General features: G+C 38.0%; 7 protein-coding genes across 9 annotated transcripts; 4 read left to right on the forward strand and 3 right to left on the reverse strand.

The window, feature by feature from the left end:
- Positions 1-88: 88 nt before the first annotated feature.
- On the forward strand, positions 89-3,044 carry LOC114168707 (putative ER lumen protein-retaining receptor C28H8.4). Its single transcript, XM_028053616.1, has 6 exons — positions 89-533; positions 932-1,131; positions 1,808-1,948; positions 2,035-2,115; positions 2,528-2,652; positions 2,785-3,044. Exons 1-6 carry the CDS (start codon positions 311-313, stop codon positions 2,831-2,833), a joined length of 819 nt encoding a protein of 272 aa, XP_027909417.1. The 5' UTR covers positions 89-310; the 3' UTR covers positions 2,834-3,044.
- A 19-nt stretch (positions 3,045-3,063) lies between these two features.
- LOC114168705 (type III polyketide synthase B) lies at positions 3,064-5,383 on the reverse strand. Its single transcript, XM_028053613.1, has 2 exons — positions 4,754-5,383; positions 3,064-4,504 (listed from the first exon to the last, which is right to left on the reverse strand). Exons 1-2 carry the CDS (start codon positions 5,019-5,021, stop codon positions 3,498-3,500), a joined length of 1,275 nt encoding a protein of 424 aa, XP_027909414.1. The 5' UTR covers positions 5,022-5,383; the 3' UTR covers positions 3,064-3,497.
- A 1,057-nt stretch (positions 5,384-6,440) lies between these two features.
- Positions 6,441-7,424, forward strand: LOC114169288 (uncharacterized protein At4g19900-like). The gene has a single exon (XM_028054369.1). The coding sequence runs from the start codon at positions 6,527-6,529 to the stop codon at positions 7,286-7,288; it is 762 nt and encodes a 253-aa protein (XP_027910170.1). The 5' UTR covers positions 6,441-6,526; the 3' UTR covers positions 7,289-7,424.
- A 172-nt stretch (positions 7,425-7,596) lies between these two features.
- On the forward strand, positions 7,597-9,758 carry LOC114169286 (probable aquaporin TIP1-2). The gene is made up of 2 exons (XM_028054367.1): positions 7,597-8,525; positions 8,611-9,758. Exons 1-2 carry the CDS (start codon positions 8,379-8,381, stop codon positions 9,418-9,420), a joined length of 957 nt encoding a protein of 318 aa, XP_027910168.1. The 5' UTR covers positions 7,597-8,378; the 3' UTR covers positions 9,421-9,758.
- A 46-nt stretch (positions 9,759-9,804) lies between these two features.
- On the reverse strand, positions 9,805-14,605 carry LOC114169285. Of its 3 annotated transcripts, none has more exons than XM_028054365.1 (6): positions 14,177-14,605; positions 12,435-12,731; positions 12,112-12,330; positions 11,898-12,026; positions 11,558-11,781; positions 9,805-10,097 (listed from the first exon to the last, which is right to left on the reverse strand). In XM_028054365.1, exons 1-5 carry the CDS (start codon positions 14,435-14,437, stop codon positions 11,560-11,562), a joined length of 1,128 nt encoding a protein of 375 aa, XP_027910166.1. In that variant the 5' UTR covers positions 14,438-14,605; the 3' UTR covers positions 9,805-10,097; positions 11,558-11,559. The 3 variants fall into 3 exon arrangements, with proteins under 3 accessions (XP_027910166.1, XP_027910167.1, XP_027910165.1); XM_028054366.1 differs by having other exon boundaries at positions 11,554-11,781; XM_028054364.1 differs by lacking the exon at positions 9,805-10,097 and having other exon boundaries at positions 11,349-11,781.
- On the forward strand, positions 10,106-11,507 carry LOC114169287 (probable aquaporin TIP1-2). Its single transcript, XM_028054368.1, has 2 exons — positions 10,106-10,389; positions 10,485-11,507. The coding sequence occupies exons 1-2, from the start codon at positions 10,258-10,260 to the stop codon at positions 11,292-11,294; spliced, it is 942 nt and encodes a 313-aa protein (XP_027910169.1). The 5' UTR covers positions 10,106-10,257; the 3' UTR covers positions 11,295-11,507.
- A 1,978-nt stretch (positions 14,606-16,583) lies between the features above and the next one.
- On the reverse strand, positions 16,584-19,993 carry LOC114169768 (rop guanine nucleotide exchange factor 1). Its single transcript, XM_028055065.1, has 5 exons — positions 19,514-19,993; positions 19,294-19,410; positions 18,545-19,065; positions 17,912-18,268; positions 16,584-17,350 (listed from the first exon to the last, which is right to left on the reverse strand). The coding sequence occupies exons 1-5, from the start codon at positions 19,779-19,781 to the stop codon at positions 16,925-16,927; spliced, it is 1,689 nt and encodes a 562-aa protein (XP_027910866.1). The 5' UTR covers positions 19,782-19,993; the 3' UTR covers positions 16,584-16,924.
- Positions 19,994-20,107: the final 114 nt, after the last annotated feature.

The raw sequence follows: 20,107 nt of genomic DNA on the forward strand, positions 1-20,107 counted from the left end.
ATTATACATATATATATTTTGTATATAATCAATATTTTATATTGTTTTTTTTTTTAAAATCATATCCTTAGGGTTTAGGGCACTTGTTGGTGGGTGTTTCTTATGAAATTGTTTTGAGTGGAAACTTTTGGATTGGAGAGAGAAAAGAAAACAAAGAGAAAGAAATATCGATCCATTTGTTTTGTCTCGAGTCTCCGTTGTGGCATTGGGCTATTGTTTACTCTGTTTGTTCCAATCCAACGTTGGTTGTAGTTTAGGCGTGCGTGCGTGCGTGTGTGTTGGGTGTCCAAAAAGTTGAATCAGCGACCCCATGAGACCTCAGAGAACGTCGATCTACGCCGTCACGTCATGGGTGAGGCGACAACCCCCAAAGGTGAAGGCTTTTCTCGCCGTCGTTTCCGGCATGGCGGCTCTTGTCCTCCTCCGCTTTATCGTCCACGATCACGACAATCTCTTTGTTGCTGCTGAGGCTGTCCACTCCCTGGGAATTTCCGTCCTCATCTATAAGCTCATGAAGGAGAAGACTTGTGCTGGTAACACTCATAGTTATTTTTTTCTCTCTTGATCTTTCAACACGTATCTTCTATTTATTTCTATTTGTTAATTGGATAGGGTAGGTTAAGAGTTTCTCCTTTTAACTTATTTTAAATGTCAAAGGGAATGCTCAGAAAATAAATTTTGAAGCTTCAATTTTTTGGGACTGGTTTCTTCTGATTTTAATTTAACCCATCTAGATTTCCTTTGCCAAATTTTTATTGTTTTTTAAGGATTGTTGTTTTCTTTTATCCTTTGCAATTTTCAATTTGTTTTGACAATCTGGTCGGCATTGTTTGGCTGATTTGATTTGTGTGTGTATTTTGGCTTACTCAATTCTATGTGTTGTTGAACATGTTAGAGGTATATATTTCTAATGGTTTTGAATTATGAACAGGGTTATCACTTAAATCCCAGGAATTAACAGCTATATTTTTAGCTGTTAGGCTTTACTGCAGTTTTGTCATGGAATATGATATCCACACCATACTTGATTTCGCTACTTTCATAACCACACTGTGGGTTATATATATGATTCGTTTTAAGCTGAAGGCTAGTTACATGGAGGAGAAGGATAACTTTGCAATATACTATGTGGTAAGCTCCAATGCCTCCCCTACCTATTGTTTCATCCTAAGATTAGAAGCCCACCACCATCTAAAAGATAGTGACATTTTATTAGTTCTTATAGGTGAATCATTTTTTTCTTTTTCTTTATGCCGGAATGGGAAACTTGACCATATTAGTGTTAGAGTTTTATATAGTGTCTTAAGATGGTAGCCGTTTCATAATCACAATTCATTAAGACATTAGCTAGGTGTGGTAGTAGACATTGCTGGTACTGAAAATTATTCTTTCAGTATAATTATTTTCCAATTATTGAAATAGTTGTATTGACGATATGATACCAATGCAAACATCCTTCTGCATGAATAAGAACAGAAAGTCTGGATCTGTAAAGTCATGGGAGAATTGTTTACCGTGACATGATGCATGTGAAGTTAACTTCCTATCACTAGTTTATAATGGCAGTCACGAAGTATGACTTACTACTTGCTCTTATTTTGACAGAGCCAAGTGCCATTGCATCAAATAAAACTGCAGCTGACCATATATTTAGTGTGGCTTTCCTTTTACTCACTCCTTCTGTCTACTTTGAGAGATTTAAAAACCCATTCCCTTTCATATGTTTGTTATTTTGTCTTACATTGCTTGTAGCTTATAAGTTTACCAAGAGTCAGTTTGATGTTCTTTACTTCTGAATTGAACGCAGGTGGTCCCTTGTGCTGTGTTAGCATTGCTTATTCATCCATCAACTTCTCATCATTTATTAAACAGGATTTCCTGGGCATTCTGCGTATATCTGGAAGCTGTCTCAGTCCTGCCCCAGCTGCGGGTCATGCAGAACACCAAGGTGTTATTTCTTAACTTAAAATTCCATCTTCAAGATTTTGTGTATGGAATCTGATTCTCTCTTTTATTTTCATTTTACACTTTCAGATTGTTGAGCCATTCACAGCCCATTACGTATTTGCACTGGGTGTTGCAAGATTCTTGAGCTGTGCACATTGGGTTCTTCAGGTCTGATCATGAAAACTTCAAAATTCATTTTTAAATTTGATGCTCAGTTGTTTTTTGACACATGCTGGTTGTCAGAGTCCCTAGGACAATATTTGTTTTTCGAATGTCTATCTTGTTGAAAGGTCTGAAATTTGAGCATTCCTTTATAAGTTTTAGTTCCTCTTTCATTTTAAATTGTATTAACTAAGACATCTTTCCTCTACCAGAATTTTAACCAGGACATGGGTTCTACCTGTATCTAATTTTCCATTTGAATCAACGTGTTCCGAGTTTCTCAATTAAGTTAAAACCAATTTGATAGCTAACAGTTACTTGATTGCTTGCTGCTGTTATTTTGTTTGTCTCTTTAATGGTATATCTTACTGAATTTTCTAACTGTTGGTCTCCTACTAACTTACTGTTTCTTTCACAGGTATTAGATAGCCGAGGGCATTTGTTGGTAGCCTTAGGGTATGGTTTATGGCCATCAATGGTTCTTATCTCAGAAATTGTCCAGACCTTCATCTTGGCAGATTTCTGTTACTATTATGTCAAAAGGTTGGTTTAGTTTCTGATGCAATTCTTTGTCTCCCAGGCATTCTACAATGCTTTTTGCTCAGTTTTTCAAGATCACTCCAGCATTTCCCTTGTATATTTGACCTCATGATTTTTATTTTTATTTAATTGCAGTGTTTTCGGGGGACAGCTTGTTCTACGTCTACCCTCTGGAGTGGTGTGATTGAAGATATGCTTTGGTGTGAGCTGTCTGTCACACTTATTTTAACATAATCAGGCATTATGGTCGGTTACCCTTGTTAGAGTACATTTTGTGTTGGCTCACTTGTTTGGTTCTTTGGTGGAGTGTAAAGTTGGGGATGAAAGAAAACCAAGTATATTTATTTTAAGTTACTACGGTTATTTATAGTTGGAAGTGCTTTACACAAAGTCTATTTATAGTTGGAAGTGCTTTACACAAAGTCATTTATAGTTGAAAGTGCTTCACACAAAGTCTAAGTACTACGGTATTTATCCTATGTGTGGTTTCGCAATGCACCATAAAAATCAATTTTCGGAAATCATGACTCTACGAAAAGAGTTTTTCGACTTAAGTTCTTCCTACAACATTTTACCACACGCTTTTCTATGTAGAAGGGAAACCATCTGTGCAAACTAAACTAATTTAGCAGAAATTTGCCATTTTCTGAAAGAAACACCTAATCTATTTCTCTAACGGCCCCTCTGAAGTTATTATGTAGCATTCCGATATTTTTTCAATCACTGGACTTATACAAAGTAAAGATGTTCTGATAAATATGTGATTCATTATTGAAGTTTTCCACTTTGATTGAGTCATGTCTCACACAAGTACCTGTGATAATAATAACAGTAAGCATTGGTCGCACTTATGTGACTTTTAAAGCACACAAGTTCCTAGCAAGAATTCCCTCAAATGTAATTCCAGGTCCAAATGCAAGTATCAAACCCCATTCATGATCTCCTCCACCATCTTTTCTAGTTTTGAGACCCTCCTCTATCATATACTCCAGCACATACACAATGGTATTACTGCTAGCATTGCCATAGTCCATGAGAGCCCTTCTACTCGCACTTAGCTTCTCTGGTAACAAATCAAGTCTTTTCTCAATGCGATTCAATATGGCTGGTCCCCCTGGATGAACAGCCCAAAATAGCTCGTTGTACTCCTTATTCTTGAATCCAACAACACTCATCAATTTGTCACAGAATCCTTCAACAGAGTCTTCAATTATCTGAGGAAGTTCCCTTGCAAGCTTGAAGCTTATCCCCTCTTCTGTCAGCCTCCCATCAATTTTCTTCTCAGTGTGTGGCAAAAACTCCTGAACCGCAGTGTGAAGCTCAAAGAGAGGCTTCTCATACTCCAATATTGGGTCCGTGCCAATTATCATGGCAGCAGCACCATCCCCAAAGAGTGCCACCCCCACAAGATCATAGGGTCTATCTGCACTTGGTGGCTTGAACCCAATAATCGTAGTTTCCGAGGTAGCAAGCAGCACCCTACTTCCAGGGTTGTTCTCAGCTATGTCTTTTGCAACACGAAGACCAGCCACACCTCCTGAACAACCAGCAAAATAGAGCATGATTCGTTGAGTATCAGGGCTGAGTCCTAGTCCTTTCGCCAGGTAAAGGTCACCACCTGGTAGTCTTGCCTCACTTGATGACACATAAACCAAGTGTGTTATCTCTGATAATGATCCACCCCAGTTCTTCATGCAAGCTTGTGAAGCCTCAATGGCCATTTCTGTCACTGCCTCGTTACATATCTCTAGCCGCTGCTTCACTGTGGGGATCCCTTCAGAAACAAGTTCTGGATACTTCATCAGTATTTCCTCCGACATAACCACGTACCTTGTTTTCACTGTCGTTGTTTTGCCTGTTTATACCACATTAAGCCAAAGTCAGTGTCCCAGTTTGAAAGGGTAACAGGTGGTGGAAATAAAGAGTGCACAAACTCTGGTGAAAACTTGAAATTTTGATTCTCTACTAGATTTTACTGAACTTAAAATGTATTAAAAAGATTTTTAAAGTACAATATAGGGTATCTTTTATGTTAAGCAGATGACAACACAAAAATCCAACAGAGAAGTAGAGAATCTGGACTCGAAAACTTGTATGTACTTACAAAGTCTAGTGAGCTTCTGCTTAAGCTCAGGATTGTCACAGTTTGTGCTTCTGAAATATCCATCAACTAAATATTCTTGCATGACAAGCTGAGGAGGGAAAGCCTTGCCAAGAGCTAATATGGTAGCCTTCCCAGGGTTGATCCCTTGCTTTGTAACATCTTTCCAAATACCTTCTTCTCCCATATTTCTTCTTAGGTGGTGATATATATCAGATGCATGTAATTTCTTGTACCTAGAGAAAACAGAATCAGTCGTATATATATACATATAATCTTCCAAGCATGTCTATGACGTTGTGGCGTGACAAGTTTGTATTAGGTGAGACATGATGCACACAACTTTTGTTATATGCATGAAATGTTGGTTAGTTAGGAGGCAAGTCGTTCATGGAGATCATATTGTATTATAGTTGATGGGAAGATGTTGAGGATTTGTTTTTGAGTTGAAGTTAGATTAAGCACACGAATTGCAGCAACCATCAACAATCTTAATGTACTTCAACTATCATCACTAAGGTGGTCAACTTAATTACCTGATAAGAAAAATCCCCAACAACAATATTCAACCGTCCAACATAATTCAAAAGTGTTGTTCGTGTTTCGACGTCATGGTCAATCACCATATCCAAATCCGAGGTATCTTTAGGGTTGCACGGATTTCAAATATGTTCGAGATATCATTTTATATATGATTAATTATCTGATATAAGATATTGTTCTCTTTAAAATTTATGTCAAAATTTTTTCATTAAAAAGTTTAAGTATTGAGTGTACCGAAACACCTACCAATCTTATATTTTAGTAGGTTTAATAGTATTTTTTGTTCATTTATTTATAACAATGATTTATTATTTTTCCTCTATTTATTTTTGACTTAATATGATTCTATATTCAATATAATTTCTATATTCTAACGTCGTTTAGAATTCATATATATTAGATTATTCATTTTTATTTTTTTTTACTAGTTTAAGAGGTAAGATAAGATGGGAAAAAATAGTGTTAATGTTATTTATCGGAAGTAATTCATATTAAGTATAAACAAATAAAGAAATCATATCAAGGGAAAAAAAATCAAATCATTATTACATATATAAAGAACAACAAATACTATTAAGTCATTTTAATATATCATTAAGAAATACTGAGTCATTTTAATATATCATTTGAAGTACTATAAACATCAATTATGTTAAAATATTGTAACGTAAAAGGCTCAATAGTTATTTTATCGTTGGTAAAAAATAGAGCGTAAATTTATATATATTTTTTTTACAAATGAAGGAATGAACTACGTGTAATAATTAATAATTTCTACAATTGTGTTTTTAGGAGAATAACATAATCCTATCTTGCAAAAGAAAAATATCATTCATGTCATTTATAATTAAATGTACTAAATATTCATATGAGAGTATTCTTAATTGTATATGGTACTTTGTATAACTTGTATAATCTTTGTTGGAGTATTTAAATTTCGATAAACATGTCTTAATAATAGCACAAACACATTTCCAAGGAATGTGCATTCAAGTTACTCTAATTTTAATTCAAATAGACGCGATGTGATTTCAAAATATATTCGTATTAGAGAAATAAATTGTAATTTACATAAGAAAAATTTTGCTATATTAGATTTAATAATATAAGGAATTTTTTTTTTTTATATATAAGGAAACGATGTTGGTAACCACCAATTGATGGCCCACCAAATTGGGCCCACTTGAAACATCGTTCATTGCATTTCCGTTGAGAATTTTTCAACGTAAGAAAATGCTGAGAAATCTCCGATCCCGGCGTCGTCCCCGTCGCGGGGTGTTCCTGTGCGTCGTCGTTTCGGGTCTCCTTCTGTTGGTGTGCGTCTCCGTCTCCCTCCTCGTTCGCCGCGCCACCCTCTCCCACCCTTCCCGCCATGTCAATTTCGACTCCCTCCTCTCCGACTCCGTCAACGACGACTTCATCGCCGGCGAGGAAACCATCGACACCATCGACGCTCTCGACGTGGTGGAGGAAGAGCCGGAGGACGCCATAGACGCCGACGCCGACGACGACGAGCCTCTGGATCGGAACTCCGGCGTGTCCGGGTACTTCTTCAATCACGCGGAGGGCGTGATCCGTCGGGCCATCAGCAAGAGCTCATTCATGGAAGACGACGACGAGGGGCCCTTTGTGGACCCGGAGGATGGCGGCAAGACCGTGTTTGGGTCCGATGACGTGGCGGTGGAGGAGAAGGTGCGGTCGAAGGTGTTGCAGGTGAAGGGCGTTGAGGACGCGCTTTTGTTGAAGGGCATGGGAAGAAGGGTTTCACCGTTAAGAGAAGGTTGGGGCGATTGGTTCGATAAAAAAAGTGATTTTTTGAGGAAGGATAAGATGTTAAGGTCGAGTTTGGAGGGATTGAATCCTCTTCGTAATCCCATTATTCAAGACCCTGATGCTGTTGGTGTCACCGGTATCACCAAAGCTGATAAAATTATCAGGAATTTCATGTTGCATGACGTTAAGACCAGGAAAATCACTCACCAATCCAATTTTTAACTCTTTCATTCCTCTCAAATTATGTACAATCATCGCTTCCACTCATATCTTTTCTTTCTTCTTAGTCCTTAGTTCAACCAGGTTGTGTTATTGCATGCATTAATGTGATAATTGATGTCAGAATTTAACTTTTCAATTTATTACCTATCTGTTGAAGATCACAGGTTCTCGTTGAATTAACTAAAAGTTCAAATTTTGAAATACCATGACAAAATGCTTGTTCTAGTCTGATATAAAGAAAATGAGGGTGCAAATTTGGCTATCAGTTTTTTGTTTTTGAACTTCTATATAGATTCATTCGTTATTGCATCTGTCATAGTCCTTTTGGTAAGAGTCTTCTCATTTTCCAGAACATAAGAAATAAAATCAAAACAGAATTTCTCTGTTTGATAGTGTTCTGCTTCAGTTGTATTGTTGTTATAGATCAGAAAAAAAAAAAAGTTGGATAAGCATTTCGTTCCAAAATCATGCATAATAGCTCGGTGATTGCAGAGGATAACTGATCCTGTCAAGACTTATCTTTTCAGTATATACCTAAAATATGCCCTCTAAATACAATGCAGAAGCTTTGATCATAACTTCGTAAAAAAGAAACAAGCCAGAAAGCAGCAATAACTACAAGAATAATACCAATGTTTTTTCAGAATGTCCATTTTAAATAGAGTCTTGATATTATGGCAATGTTATTCTACATATTCACGAATACTGGTCAACTTTTGAATATTTCAATTACTGGAATTTGCATAAAGCTCCAAAACTTGGCTTTGTTCACAGCGAAGAAGTTGTGGAGAACTAGAAAGAAGTGAGCTCAAACCTATCCATGTCTTAGACATTCACGCAGACACACATTATTATTCCACCAAACCATTATGCAGTAGTCACTGTGATATATATATATATATATTGGTGACACTTAAGACGAATTAACGCCATAACTTATTTTGGCACTATAGGTCTCTATAAATAGCACTTTGTTCGCAGTTTCAATCACAAACACCCTTATGATTAAGGTGGCTAATTAATATGCTTTGTAAAAATAGTTTCTACAACTAGAATCCAGCCACCCCTTTGTTCTTGAAACCCTGGAAACATGGACTCAGCTAATTCCCATGTAGTAGCTGTTAAACCACTTTCCAGATCTGTTCATACTAACAAACCACTCACTTCGTTGTTCAAGAAATCTGTAAGGCGAAAGTGTTATGCTTTCACCGGAGCACATGAGATTTTCAGACCAGAGGTAATTATGTTCTTCTTATTAAATCCTCTAATGTTGGACTATTCCCAACATTAACGATAATAAAAATTCAGTTTCCTTGTTTCAGATGTGGAAAGCAGCTTTAACAGAATTAACAGCAACTGCATCTCTAATGTTCACCTTGACGACTTCCATTGTTTCATGCTTGGACTCACACGGGACGGATCCTAAGCTTCTTGTTCCCTTTGCAGTTTTCATGATAGTGTTTCTGTTCCTACTGGTCACAGTTCCTCTCTCCGGGGGCCACATGAGTCCCGTTTTCACATTCATCGGTGCTTTGAAGGGTGTTGTCACTCTCACCCGTGCTCTCATCTACGTCTTAGCACAAATCATTGGCTCAATAATTGGTTTCTTCATACTAAAATGCGTCATAGACCCCAAATTAGCCTACACATATTCCTTGGGAGGTTGTGCCATTGATGGACAAAAAGTGAGTTTTGGCATTAAGCCACAGAACGCTTTGCTTGTGGAATTCGCATGCACATTTGTGGTACTCTTTGTGGGTGTCACATTGGCGTTTGACAAGAAAAGGTCTAGGGCGTTGGGCTTGCCAATGGTGTGTTTGGTGGTGGCAGGGGCCACGGCACTCGCAGTGTTTGTGTCCATAACTGTAACTGGGCGGGCCGGGTATGCTGGTGTGGGCCTCAACCCAGCAAGATGCTTGGGCCCGGCATTGCTTCATGGAGGGCCACTCTGGCATGGGCATTGGGTTTTCTGGCTTGGGCCTTTCTTGGCATGCATGGTGTATTATCTTCTGTCTATGAACCTGCCAAAGGAGGATTTGGTTTGGCTTGAGGAAGAACATGATGTTTTTGATACTTCTTTCTCAAAGAATCTGCCAGAACAATGCAATGCAGGGTTCCAACTCCAAGTCTGAAACAAAATATATTTTGGCTGGTCAATTTGGTTTGACACAACCAACATTCAAACCATGGCAAGTTTTTGTTGTCGTATTTGGAGTGAAGAAATTAAGGAGCTGTATAAAATGATTATTTCAGTTCATGTTTTTGGTGTTTATCTTAATCCTTTACTCTGAATGTTTGCTCCAACTATTTATCTGAGAGAATGTGAAAAGGTTTAAAATATTAAAACTCTCCACAGATACAACGAAAAAGCTTATGGCGTTATGGAATAAACCTTTTGATCCGAGGAAAAGTAAAAAACCAGAGAGTCCCAGTGACAGAGGTGTTTCGTTTGCAGAATCAAAGAATAGTTTGAAAATGTTAGTGGAACAGTTATTGCGTGTCCTTATTTATAACTGTGACCATTCAATTTCAATTCTCGTTCTGGCTCAAACGATGAAACATCTTTATTTGGAAATATTCATTTAAAGATAATTGGGTTCTTCATCGCTTCTGGTAACTTTTGTGCCCGTTTATTAATATACTTATTCCACTCAGAATGACTTATTCGACTCCTTTATCTTTTCATCCACACACACCGCATTTATACTTCCCCTCATCGTTTTCAGAGCACTCCATCATTTTATCTTCCATCCTTGTACCAGTTTTCCTCTCCCACCCATACTATGTGTCTTCTTTCTCTCACCATAACCTAAAATGAAAAAAAAAAAAAAAAATCAGTGGAAATTATTTTTAATCTTTGGTGAAAGATGCCATGAAAGCGATTCCACAATGATTGCGTTTGGCAGACTCAGTGATAAATAGAACGCAGATATCACATAATAGATACATAAAATTCGCAAGTAGTTGAAATGAACGACCAATTTTCAATGCCCGTTAATGGTGGTGGTGGTGACACAAAGCCTAGGGGTCTGGTTCATGACAAGTTTTCAGACTCCAAATTTCTTACCTTCATCGGTGCCCATGAAATTTTCACAGTGGAGGTTTTCGAATTCGTGTCTCCAATTATCATTTTTATGTGCTTTTTTCAGTAATATATACCGAGCGGCAATAACATGCTTTTAATTCCTTTTTTCAGACGTGGAAAGCAGCTTTGGTAGAGTTAATTGCAACTGGTGCACTAATGTTCACTCTAACCAGTTGCACTGTTGCATGTTTGGAATCACACGAGTCCAATCCCAAGCTTCTTATTCCCTTTGCAGTGTTCATCATAGTGTTCGTGTTTTTAATTGTGATAGTTCCTCTATCCGGGGGTCATATGAACCCTATTTTCACATTCGTCGCTGCTCTAAAGGGTATTGTCACCCTTTCTCGTGCTGTCCTTTACGTCGTAGCACAGTGCATTGGCTCAACAATTGGTTTCTTTGTACTGAAGAGTGTGATGGAGCCAGAATTAGCACAAACATATTCATTGGGAGGTTGTGCAATTGGTGACAAAGGACAAGGTTCTTCGATAAAGCCGCATGATGCTTTGTTGTTGGAATTCTCTTGCACACTTCTGGTACTCTTTGTTGGTATCACGCTCGCATTTGATAAGAAAAGGTGCAAGGAATTGGGCTTTCCAATGGTGTGTCTCGTGGTAGCAGCATCCCTCGCACTCGCAGTTTTTCTGTCCTTAACGGTAACAGGGAGGCCCGGTTATGCAGGCGCGGGCCTGAACCCGGCAAGATGTTTGGGCTCGGCGTTACTTCACGGAGGCCCACTATGGAATGGGCATTGGATTTTCTGGGCCGGGCCTTTCTTGGCCTGCATAATCTATTACAGTGTCTCCATTAGCCTACCAAAGAAGGGTTTGGATTGGGTGGATGGAGAATATGATATCTTGAACCTGGCTATGGGTTTTTGTGGAACCATCCCTAACAATGCCGTTTTAAACGATCTTCCATGACTCTCACGAAATAAAGCGAAAGATACAAATTTGAACAATGCTTCATTCACAATGTTTGATAATGTATGCAGCATATCATTATAGTAAAATAATCCTACTTGAGAGTAATCATTTATGGTTTGTATATTTTCGAGATTCATAAATAGCTCCACATGAAAAAACACAAGTTATGGGAGTAATGATAATTTACATAAATAAAATTTTTATTATATATTTGATGGTTGTTCATTTAGCCGTGAATAATATGTTAAACACGTACGTACAGCTAGGGTGCAGTTTCACTAGAGGATGGTTGAAGAAGTGTAGAAGATGAGTCTAGAGGCTCGTGCACCACTGAATTTGAAGAAACCGATATGGGACTTCCCTCCAACTGCAACATAATGCTCCCCAGTATTTCAGTTAAAACTTTCTTGAACTCCTCTTCTTTCACCATCTTCGCTTCATCTGCATTCACCATCTTAAACACTTCACCAATAACCTTATCCATCTGCACAACCAAACACCTCAATGTTTCAATAAATGGCCAAGGAACCACCTTAGTAAATCCGAAATAAAAAAGAAATTGAAGATAAGTGTTGACACCATATATATATATATATATACCTCTTCAATTGCACCAAGGGGAGGTAAACCAGCGGATGGAGCCACAATGTCCAGTGCCACCCGTAGATACTCTTTTGACATCTTTCCATTTCGATCTTTAGGCAAAGTCTCTAGAGCTGAGTTCAAAGTCTGCAACATATGTGTTCAATATAAGGAGGTTGAAGAAGAGAAGAGAGAAAATACTAATAGAAGATATATTACAAAAAGCTTAGACCTTGTCCAATTCAAACTTGTTGGATAGTAGTCTCTTAACACCACTTCCATCAAAGGTGTTCTCACTGTGAGCAACTATGACTGGTTGCTCCTTAAGACGATTCGCCACAGCCAATGCCACTACCTTAAATTCCTTTAAAAATGTCTCCTGAGAAACAGGCTTATCCAAACCAGATCTATCTTGAGACAGCAGTGCCGGTTCTACAATGTTGCTTAAAACCTAAACCGGCAAAAAACATGAGAAACTGTTTTGGTCGTGTTTGAAAAAAAGCAAACATGTTACATTTGTAAAGAAAGTCAACGACATCTGTGTAAATTGGTTACCCAAGAATCTGCTATAGGAGGAATTCCTTGTTCCACCGTGAGCTTGCCAAGAGCTTCAATTATATGGTCATGCAGTGATCTGTTAGGGGATTCAATCTGAGAGAATATAGACACCATTTCTGCTTCATAAGCTGAACCGTTAACAAATTCCAGAAGATCTTCCCCATCAATGCGAAGTATCACAATTGGGTCACGCTTCAGTCCAGCAGCCATACCCAAGAGAATATCAGAGAGAACCTCTTTGAACTCGGTTTTGCTCACTTTTTCCTGCTTCCCATGAGTGAATTCATTCAACACCTACACAACAGATAATTCTCCATGTCAATTCTTGTTTCTTGATTGGTTCAAACATATTGGACAATCAAAGTCCTGTCACACAAACATAATTAATCCTTTAAAGCAAATAATAAAGAGAAAATTAATCCATTTAATCCTCACCACGTCACGTTCTTTTAGAACCAAATGCTACTTTTATTTTGTTTTGTCTTCTTGTGACTTTATAAATTTATTGATTGGCCTTCTTTAGTAGGTAGGTGAGAACGCTTTAACCCTAAAGAAAACCTTTGGCTGTCCCCACGAAAACATTGCCTTCTGTTTCTGGATGCAGCTATTGTGATTTATCATTGACTAGAATAATAGCAGTTTGACTTTTTGCACTACAAAGTCCAACTCAAAACTTTCTACCACTATTATTTATTAGTAGTCTTAAATTCAAGTGTATTTTAAGTTTAAATACATATTTTATTTAAAGCTGAAATGTCAAAATGGCAGCTTATTCTACCACATTCCTCGTTAGATTCCTCCTCACACAGAGATAAGAAAATGAGCACAAAAAGTTAAGTGGAGCAGAGAAATCAATTGCAAGTTTGCAATCAAAAGACAAGTAGTCCCACAGGACCGACCATTTTATCATATTGAAGGATATGTCCAAATTGTGATAAACAGATTAGGATGGTTCTGGGACCTACTAGAAGTCAAGATTTTGACAAAAAACTTGCTCCATAATTGCCCGAAAAGGATATGTATCCCAAGCAACATGTTATATTTTCCAGAATAAAAAAAGATGGCAGAAAACCTAATTGTAAAAATCAATTAAGGTCTGCCTCTCCATCAACGTCCGAAGCATTGAAAGCACATTAAAAATGTTGCAAATGCGCCAAAGACATTGGATAAAAACAAAGCTTAAAGCCCTAAACCACAAACGAACAATATTTTAATATGGCTAAAACAACAGACATTGGAACCCAAACAAATCAGATGAAGATACAATGATGTCACAAAGAGGATACATGAGTCAATTATATATTCCCCCTTGGACACCACCAATAATAATTTATCACAAAGGCAATTCACGATGATACTACCAAAACTACAGCCACGGAAAAAGTTTCATCCCTATACGCCACATTATTTCCTCAGCAACAACAGTTTTCTGAATCTTACCTTTTATTCTAGCAGAAACTGAGTTTTTCTTTTCTTTTTTGGTTTATTCGTAATTGAAATAATCGCGTGGTAAAAACTCAAATAGAAGCAATAACAAACTTTCTCTTCCACATGAAGCAGAACATAAATTTCAAGTCGAAGAAGCTGACATGCTCACAGCATTGGCAAAACTCCAAGGCGGTTATAACAGACAGGAACATAAGCGAATTAAGGAAGATATATAACAGTAGCTAGTGTTGTAGAGACACAAAATTGGTTAGAAAACAACCTCGTATTTAAGAAAGGGAAAAAAGAGAAACCTCGGAGTAGATGTGATCAGAATCAGGATTGGTGCCGTGAGGAGGGAGGCCGAGAGCAGCACCTATGTCAGCAACAGCAGGTTGGAGCTCTTTGACAGAGAGTTTGCCATCTCTGTCTATGTCTAATTGTTGGAACTTATTGTCGACGAAGGTGGTGAAAACCTGGTCGTTTCCAACCAACTCCATAATATTGGAACCGTCTAGAACCTGTCCGTTTCCACCACTTTTCTTCCTCCCCAGCTTCCCACTACCTCTCTCCATTCTTTCTCCCTTCAACGCTTCTCCCTTTTTTCTTGTGACTCTTGTGACTCCCTCGCTCCTCTCGTGACTCCCACACCGCCAAAAGCAACTTCTCTTCCCTTTTCTATCTTTCTCTCTTTCTCTCTATGCTCTTCCCTACTCCTACTACTACTACCTCTCTGTCATCTTCTTTCCAATTCTCCTTTATTTATTCACTCTTCTCACCTAAATTATTTTATTTTATTTTATAATTATCACTCTAATTACCGTAATGTTTTTTTAATATTAGAAATTTAATTAACTTGTGAACTAAAATTATACATTGAAATAATTTTATTGATAAAATAATAAATGTAATAATGATAAGGATGTAGAATCATGCATATCTATGTGAAATACGAAGCGTGAAATGTTTGTGGAGATAGCCACGTGTTTCTCCGAGTGAATATACACATGCCCTTTAAAAGGGTTTTCATGATTGGTTGGGGAGTGCTAATTTTTTATTTTCTGTTTTTGTGTTCTTCTTTACGATTTTTAAAAATTCATTCTAATGATATTATTCTTGATAAACTATCACTTAAATTTAAATTATCAAACACGTAATAACAATAATATTTATCTTAAAATCTTAAAATAATAATAATAATTTAAGAAATGATGGGGTGGGAGGGGTACACGTGGAGCGGTTGGGGTCTCCTCAAGTGCCACCGAACCACTAATGTCCAAACATAATCTAACCATTTGGAGGTAAGGTTTGGTGGCTTTGTGTATTTATGGATTGTTCTTTTCTCATCAACCTTATTCTTTTCTTCTTCCAATGCAACTTCATTTTTTTTCTTTCAAATGCACCGTATATTTAGTGTACAAGTATACTAATATATACTACTTTTATTATCTAGTATATTTAATATATATGCAAATATACTAATAATATTAATATTAACAATTCATATTATTATGTCATCTCTAACATGTAAAGTGAACTGAATGCATGTAACTTACTAAATTAAAGAAAGTATGATAAGACTTTATAAGAATTAAAAGACTCTGTCAATGAATGTGTTACACTTAGCCCAACTTAGATAAATTCATAGAAACACTAACATAAATACACTCTTAGTTAGGAACATGAGAATAAAGCTAATATAGAAAGAAAGAAGTGTGTTATGAAATATCAAATAGAAGGCACTATAAAAAGATGTTTCTATTGTAATTGTTGGACGGTGAGGTTGGTCAAATAAGCACCCTAAATTTGTGACTAACTTAGCCACCTATTCCAAGTGTTTATTTATTAGATGTTTCCTAAAGGTAAAATGTGTAATAAATTGCATTAAACTCTTATTTATTTATTTATTTTCACCGGTTCAAATATACCATCTTTGTTTTCTAAGACATGGTGGAACATAACCCATTATCATTAATCATACTGGAATATGCAAATATAAGCACAACATTACCATGAATCCAATAGAAAATATAATGTGCACTAATTTAGATTATTTTAATATATCATTTAAGAGCATCATGGTAAATAACAATAAATTTGACTTTCGATCCTAATTCTTTTTGTACACTTTATGGCTTTCCACCACACATCTAATCAAAGCTAACCCAAAGTGGTCCAAAATAGCCCAGATTTGAAAGGAGGAGATATTACATTATTACTTCACTTTCACAAGAGTAGAATTAGTGGTTGTGGATTCAGAGAGCTACTCAGAGAGTCAGACAATTTGCTCTGATTGCTTCTTATACAAGCAGTATTTCATATCTAAAGATGGTATTTTGTAAGCATGAACTCTTCAAAACTGGTTCTGCACACTCACGGGCCCAATAGTTGACTTTATACAACAAATCCATGATAACATTGATATGTTTAGATAAGCATGTGTGATCTCAAGATGTAATTAAAATATGCTATTCTAATAATTTAGCTTTTGAAATATGCATTAAGGAGCCGAAATGTCTGAAAATCGATAACCATCCATTGAAAAACTACATCAAAATAAGGAAAGAGCGCCGAATGCTGTTTTATGTGCATCTTCACAACATCTTTCGGATAAAATGTTTAAAAATGACTAATGTTAAGTAGTCTTTGTATATAATACAAACGTAATAATTTGTATATTTGTTTTCTACTTAAAGAGAATATTTCGAGACAAGGCATTCGTTTGGTGTTGTTTCGACCTGACTAAATTTTATTTAATGTTATAGGAAGTGGGAGAGCAAGGGTACATAAAAACATGTGTAATGCTGAATCTGGAATGGGTTATGCAGTCCTGAACACTACTTAGAATTTGGAAATTATAAAAGCCTACCTCTAGAAATTTACTTGGGAGGAAACATTTTGAACTAACAATCCATTGGCATGATTTTTTAACATAAGCCTTTCTCATACTGCCTAAGAATATACAAAAATTAGACCCTCATGTACAGGGAGCAGGACCAAGGACTTCAGCCAGATCCACATTAAGACAAGATGATTGATGAAAGTCATACTAATTGTAGAACTCAGTCTCTTTCTGGAGCATCACCCGAAGCTCTTCTTGCACTGAGGTTTCCGGCATAAGACCAAACTCTCTCAAACTCAGATTTGGCCAACTTGTCTGCACCCTCCTTAGGAGCAGTTCTCTTCATATCATGTATCCTTGCAGGACTACACGGGCTCCCAGTAACAGGAGAGGAGGAACAAAACGTTGGTGTTGCAAATGGGGAGGCATATGGTGTGTGTTGAATTGAGAAGGGACTAGGAGAGAACCTCTTCTGGATGGGCATGCCACCAAAACCTCCCCTGCTGAACAGTGAGAGAGAATCTGCAGCCGCACATCGCTTTATACTATCATCTACATAAAGGACATCATCAATCCTGGCCATAATGTTAAAGGCCAAGCTCTCCATCACTCGTGAATAACTTTCAAGAATAGACTGTCCCACATCCTGCAATGGAAAAAACAAATCCACACAAACTTAGATTTTTTTACCAAGCCACCCTTCTCCAAACACAAACAAAATCCTTAGTAATTGTGCACTAATCACAAACCATCTGTAACACCAGAGTGCGTAACATAGGTCACTTGTACATATAGTTTCTATTCAATATGGACAAGTTCATACACCAGAAAATGCTACGATAAATCATCAATGTGGACCATGAAATTGAGAAAGCACAAGTTTGTATATTGCACGGCAATACAATGCATTTAATCTCAATAAATCCTTAACATTATTCCCTCACTAATTACTTCAGCAAAGAAAACCTAATAGTTCTCTAGACCATTGTCAGGACATGGAATGGTTGTTCAGATTTCTGAATGCCAACTGGCTCTGACAGTAGAAGTTCTCAATCAGATGCACTTAAAAATACGCCAGGTGGCCAATGCATTGAGAAGAAACTTAGCTAGCTTTAACATATATTCCAATCATGGTCACACCTTGTAGATGAACAGAACAATCATGAGTTCGATTCAAACTAATGATTAAGGGGAAAAAGTAGCATACCTTATTATATTGAATTTTGGCCATATCGAGTGCAGTCTGAGGGAGCCCTGGAAATCGGTGTTTCAAGCTTTCTAGAAGTGTCTCTGCCCGTTGTGCAAGAAAATGATTCTTGTTCTTTTCACTGTCGGCGACAAGTCCCTTCACCTTTCCACCCCAAGACCGTCTGGCTTTTGCTGAACTTAGATGTTTCTTATGGTCCTTCAGCCTCCATACATGTATGGCAGCCTCAATTCTATTAGCTATATCCAGAGTGTGGTGCTCTGACGAAAGATCCAAACAATCAAGGAGACATTCAGGTGAGAACTGGTCTGCGGTTATATATCGATAAATTATATCGCCCAGACAAGCCTTTCCATTCTGCATTTATAGTTGCACAAGAGAACACACAGACAATTCAGTCTTCAGTACGTTCTAGCCTACTTTAAAGTAACAGGAGTCCCAACTACATATGAAGACATTACTAAATTCCAACCTTTTCTTTACTTGAACCATGATTTTAGCACTCAAAAACTATACATTTCACAAAATCATAAGCTAGTGAAACTCACACATGCATTGCCAACTAATAGCATGATACTCACCACAGTCATAACTTAACAAATATAGAAAGCAGCACAGGGCATGATTACTTACCTTGGGCAAGGACTCTACATATGCGCCGGGAATTTCCATTTCAGCAATCACAGAAGTATTAATTGCGACAGCAGCTTTTAGTATCTGATTAGTGCAATCCCTGCATTGCTGCAACCTTTTTCTATTTTCCTCGGACAAACCAGTTGGGGGTAACTTGGGAGAGGGAAGCCACCATTTCTCCTCCTGCCTAACCGATGGTCTACCGTATGCATCACAATCCTTGGCTTCTCCCAGTATGATTCCCCGGTCAACATACCAAAATTGCGTATCATGAAACCCGTCAAGCATACCCAGCAGCATACCATCAAGTTTTTTCAGAGCTGGAAGATTGATATACAAATCCGAGCGAGGACGCGTCGCCATCACCTCATAGGTTCCGCCTCCAGGAAACTGCTGCACAGATGGCACCAGCTCCACAATAGAATCACTCACACACAGCAGCCATTCCATTTCCCTACGCCACATTGCTTTCTTTTGTGGTGCCAGCGGCTCCAATCTCCACAGTTCGCCAAACACAGTTGCTGCAGTTACCATTAAAAGACACATTTCACAAACCTTATCCTATAAACACACACCGGACACTTGGATTTCATATAAACGCCCGACTAACTACTTACCAAGTTTAACTCATTAATTAATTTCAGCCTAAATCAATTCATTTAAAACATCTCACTACTTTCTTCTTATGGTAAAATTTATCGAAGGCATTGAACAAATCAATTAACACATGGCATGACAGAGTCACTAACCAGATAGATTAGTTATAGCATTGGAGATAGCAAGCGCAGTGCACACCCCCTTTCCACCACCAGACATGTCTTCTCCGAGAAGCAGCTTCGCGAACCTCTCCTTCATCATTTCCACTTCTGCAAAAAAGAAAAGCAATCGCTCTTCATAATCCACACTCTCTTTCTTTTCACTCTCAATCAAAAGATAAAGTAATTCCCGAAGAAGGGAAAAGAGGATTACCAGACAGATCAAGGTCGCGCTTGTGATCCCAAACGACGACGTCCTTGCCGCCAATAACGGGAAGCATTACCTGTGCCGGAGGGAAGTTGAAGTGAGAGGCGACAGGACGCGGCGAGAGGTTGGCCGAGCTGGAAGCTCCCTCGGCGTCGAAGCGGCGGGCGGAGAAACTCCCGCAGCTCTCAGACTCGCTGACGTCAGCGCTGAGGCTGTAGCTGCCGCAGCGGTCGCTCTGCTGGTCGGAACCGTCTTCAGACGAAACGCTCCCCATGGTTCTCCGGAAATCTCACTCAGATCTCAGGCACATTGGTTTGACAGAATAGCAGCGCAGTGGAGCGTGTTGGCAACAGTGAAAAAAATGGTAAAGGAGAAAATAAAAGTGAAGAAGCAGTGGGGGACAGGGTGGGTTAACTCGCAACGTTCTCTTTCAACCTCACTGTGCGAGAGATAGTGCAGAAGTGAGTAGAGGTGGTGGTAGTGATGATTTGATAGGAGGCAAAAGCAAGAAAAAGAGACGCCGTTTGCAGAGAGTGTCTTTCCGTTACACCACGGTTAAGTTAAGCACCCGACAAGGTCCTTTTCCCTGGGGCCCACTTC

This window comes from Vigna unguiculata, chromosome 11 (genome assembly GCF_004118075.2).
Source record: "Vigna unguiculata cultivar IT97K-499-35 chromosome 11, ASM411807v1, whole genome shotgun sequence".
NCBI classification, from domain to species: Eukaryota; Viridiplantae; Streptophyta; class Magnoliopsida; order Fabales; family Fabaceae; genus Vigna; species Vigna unguiculata.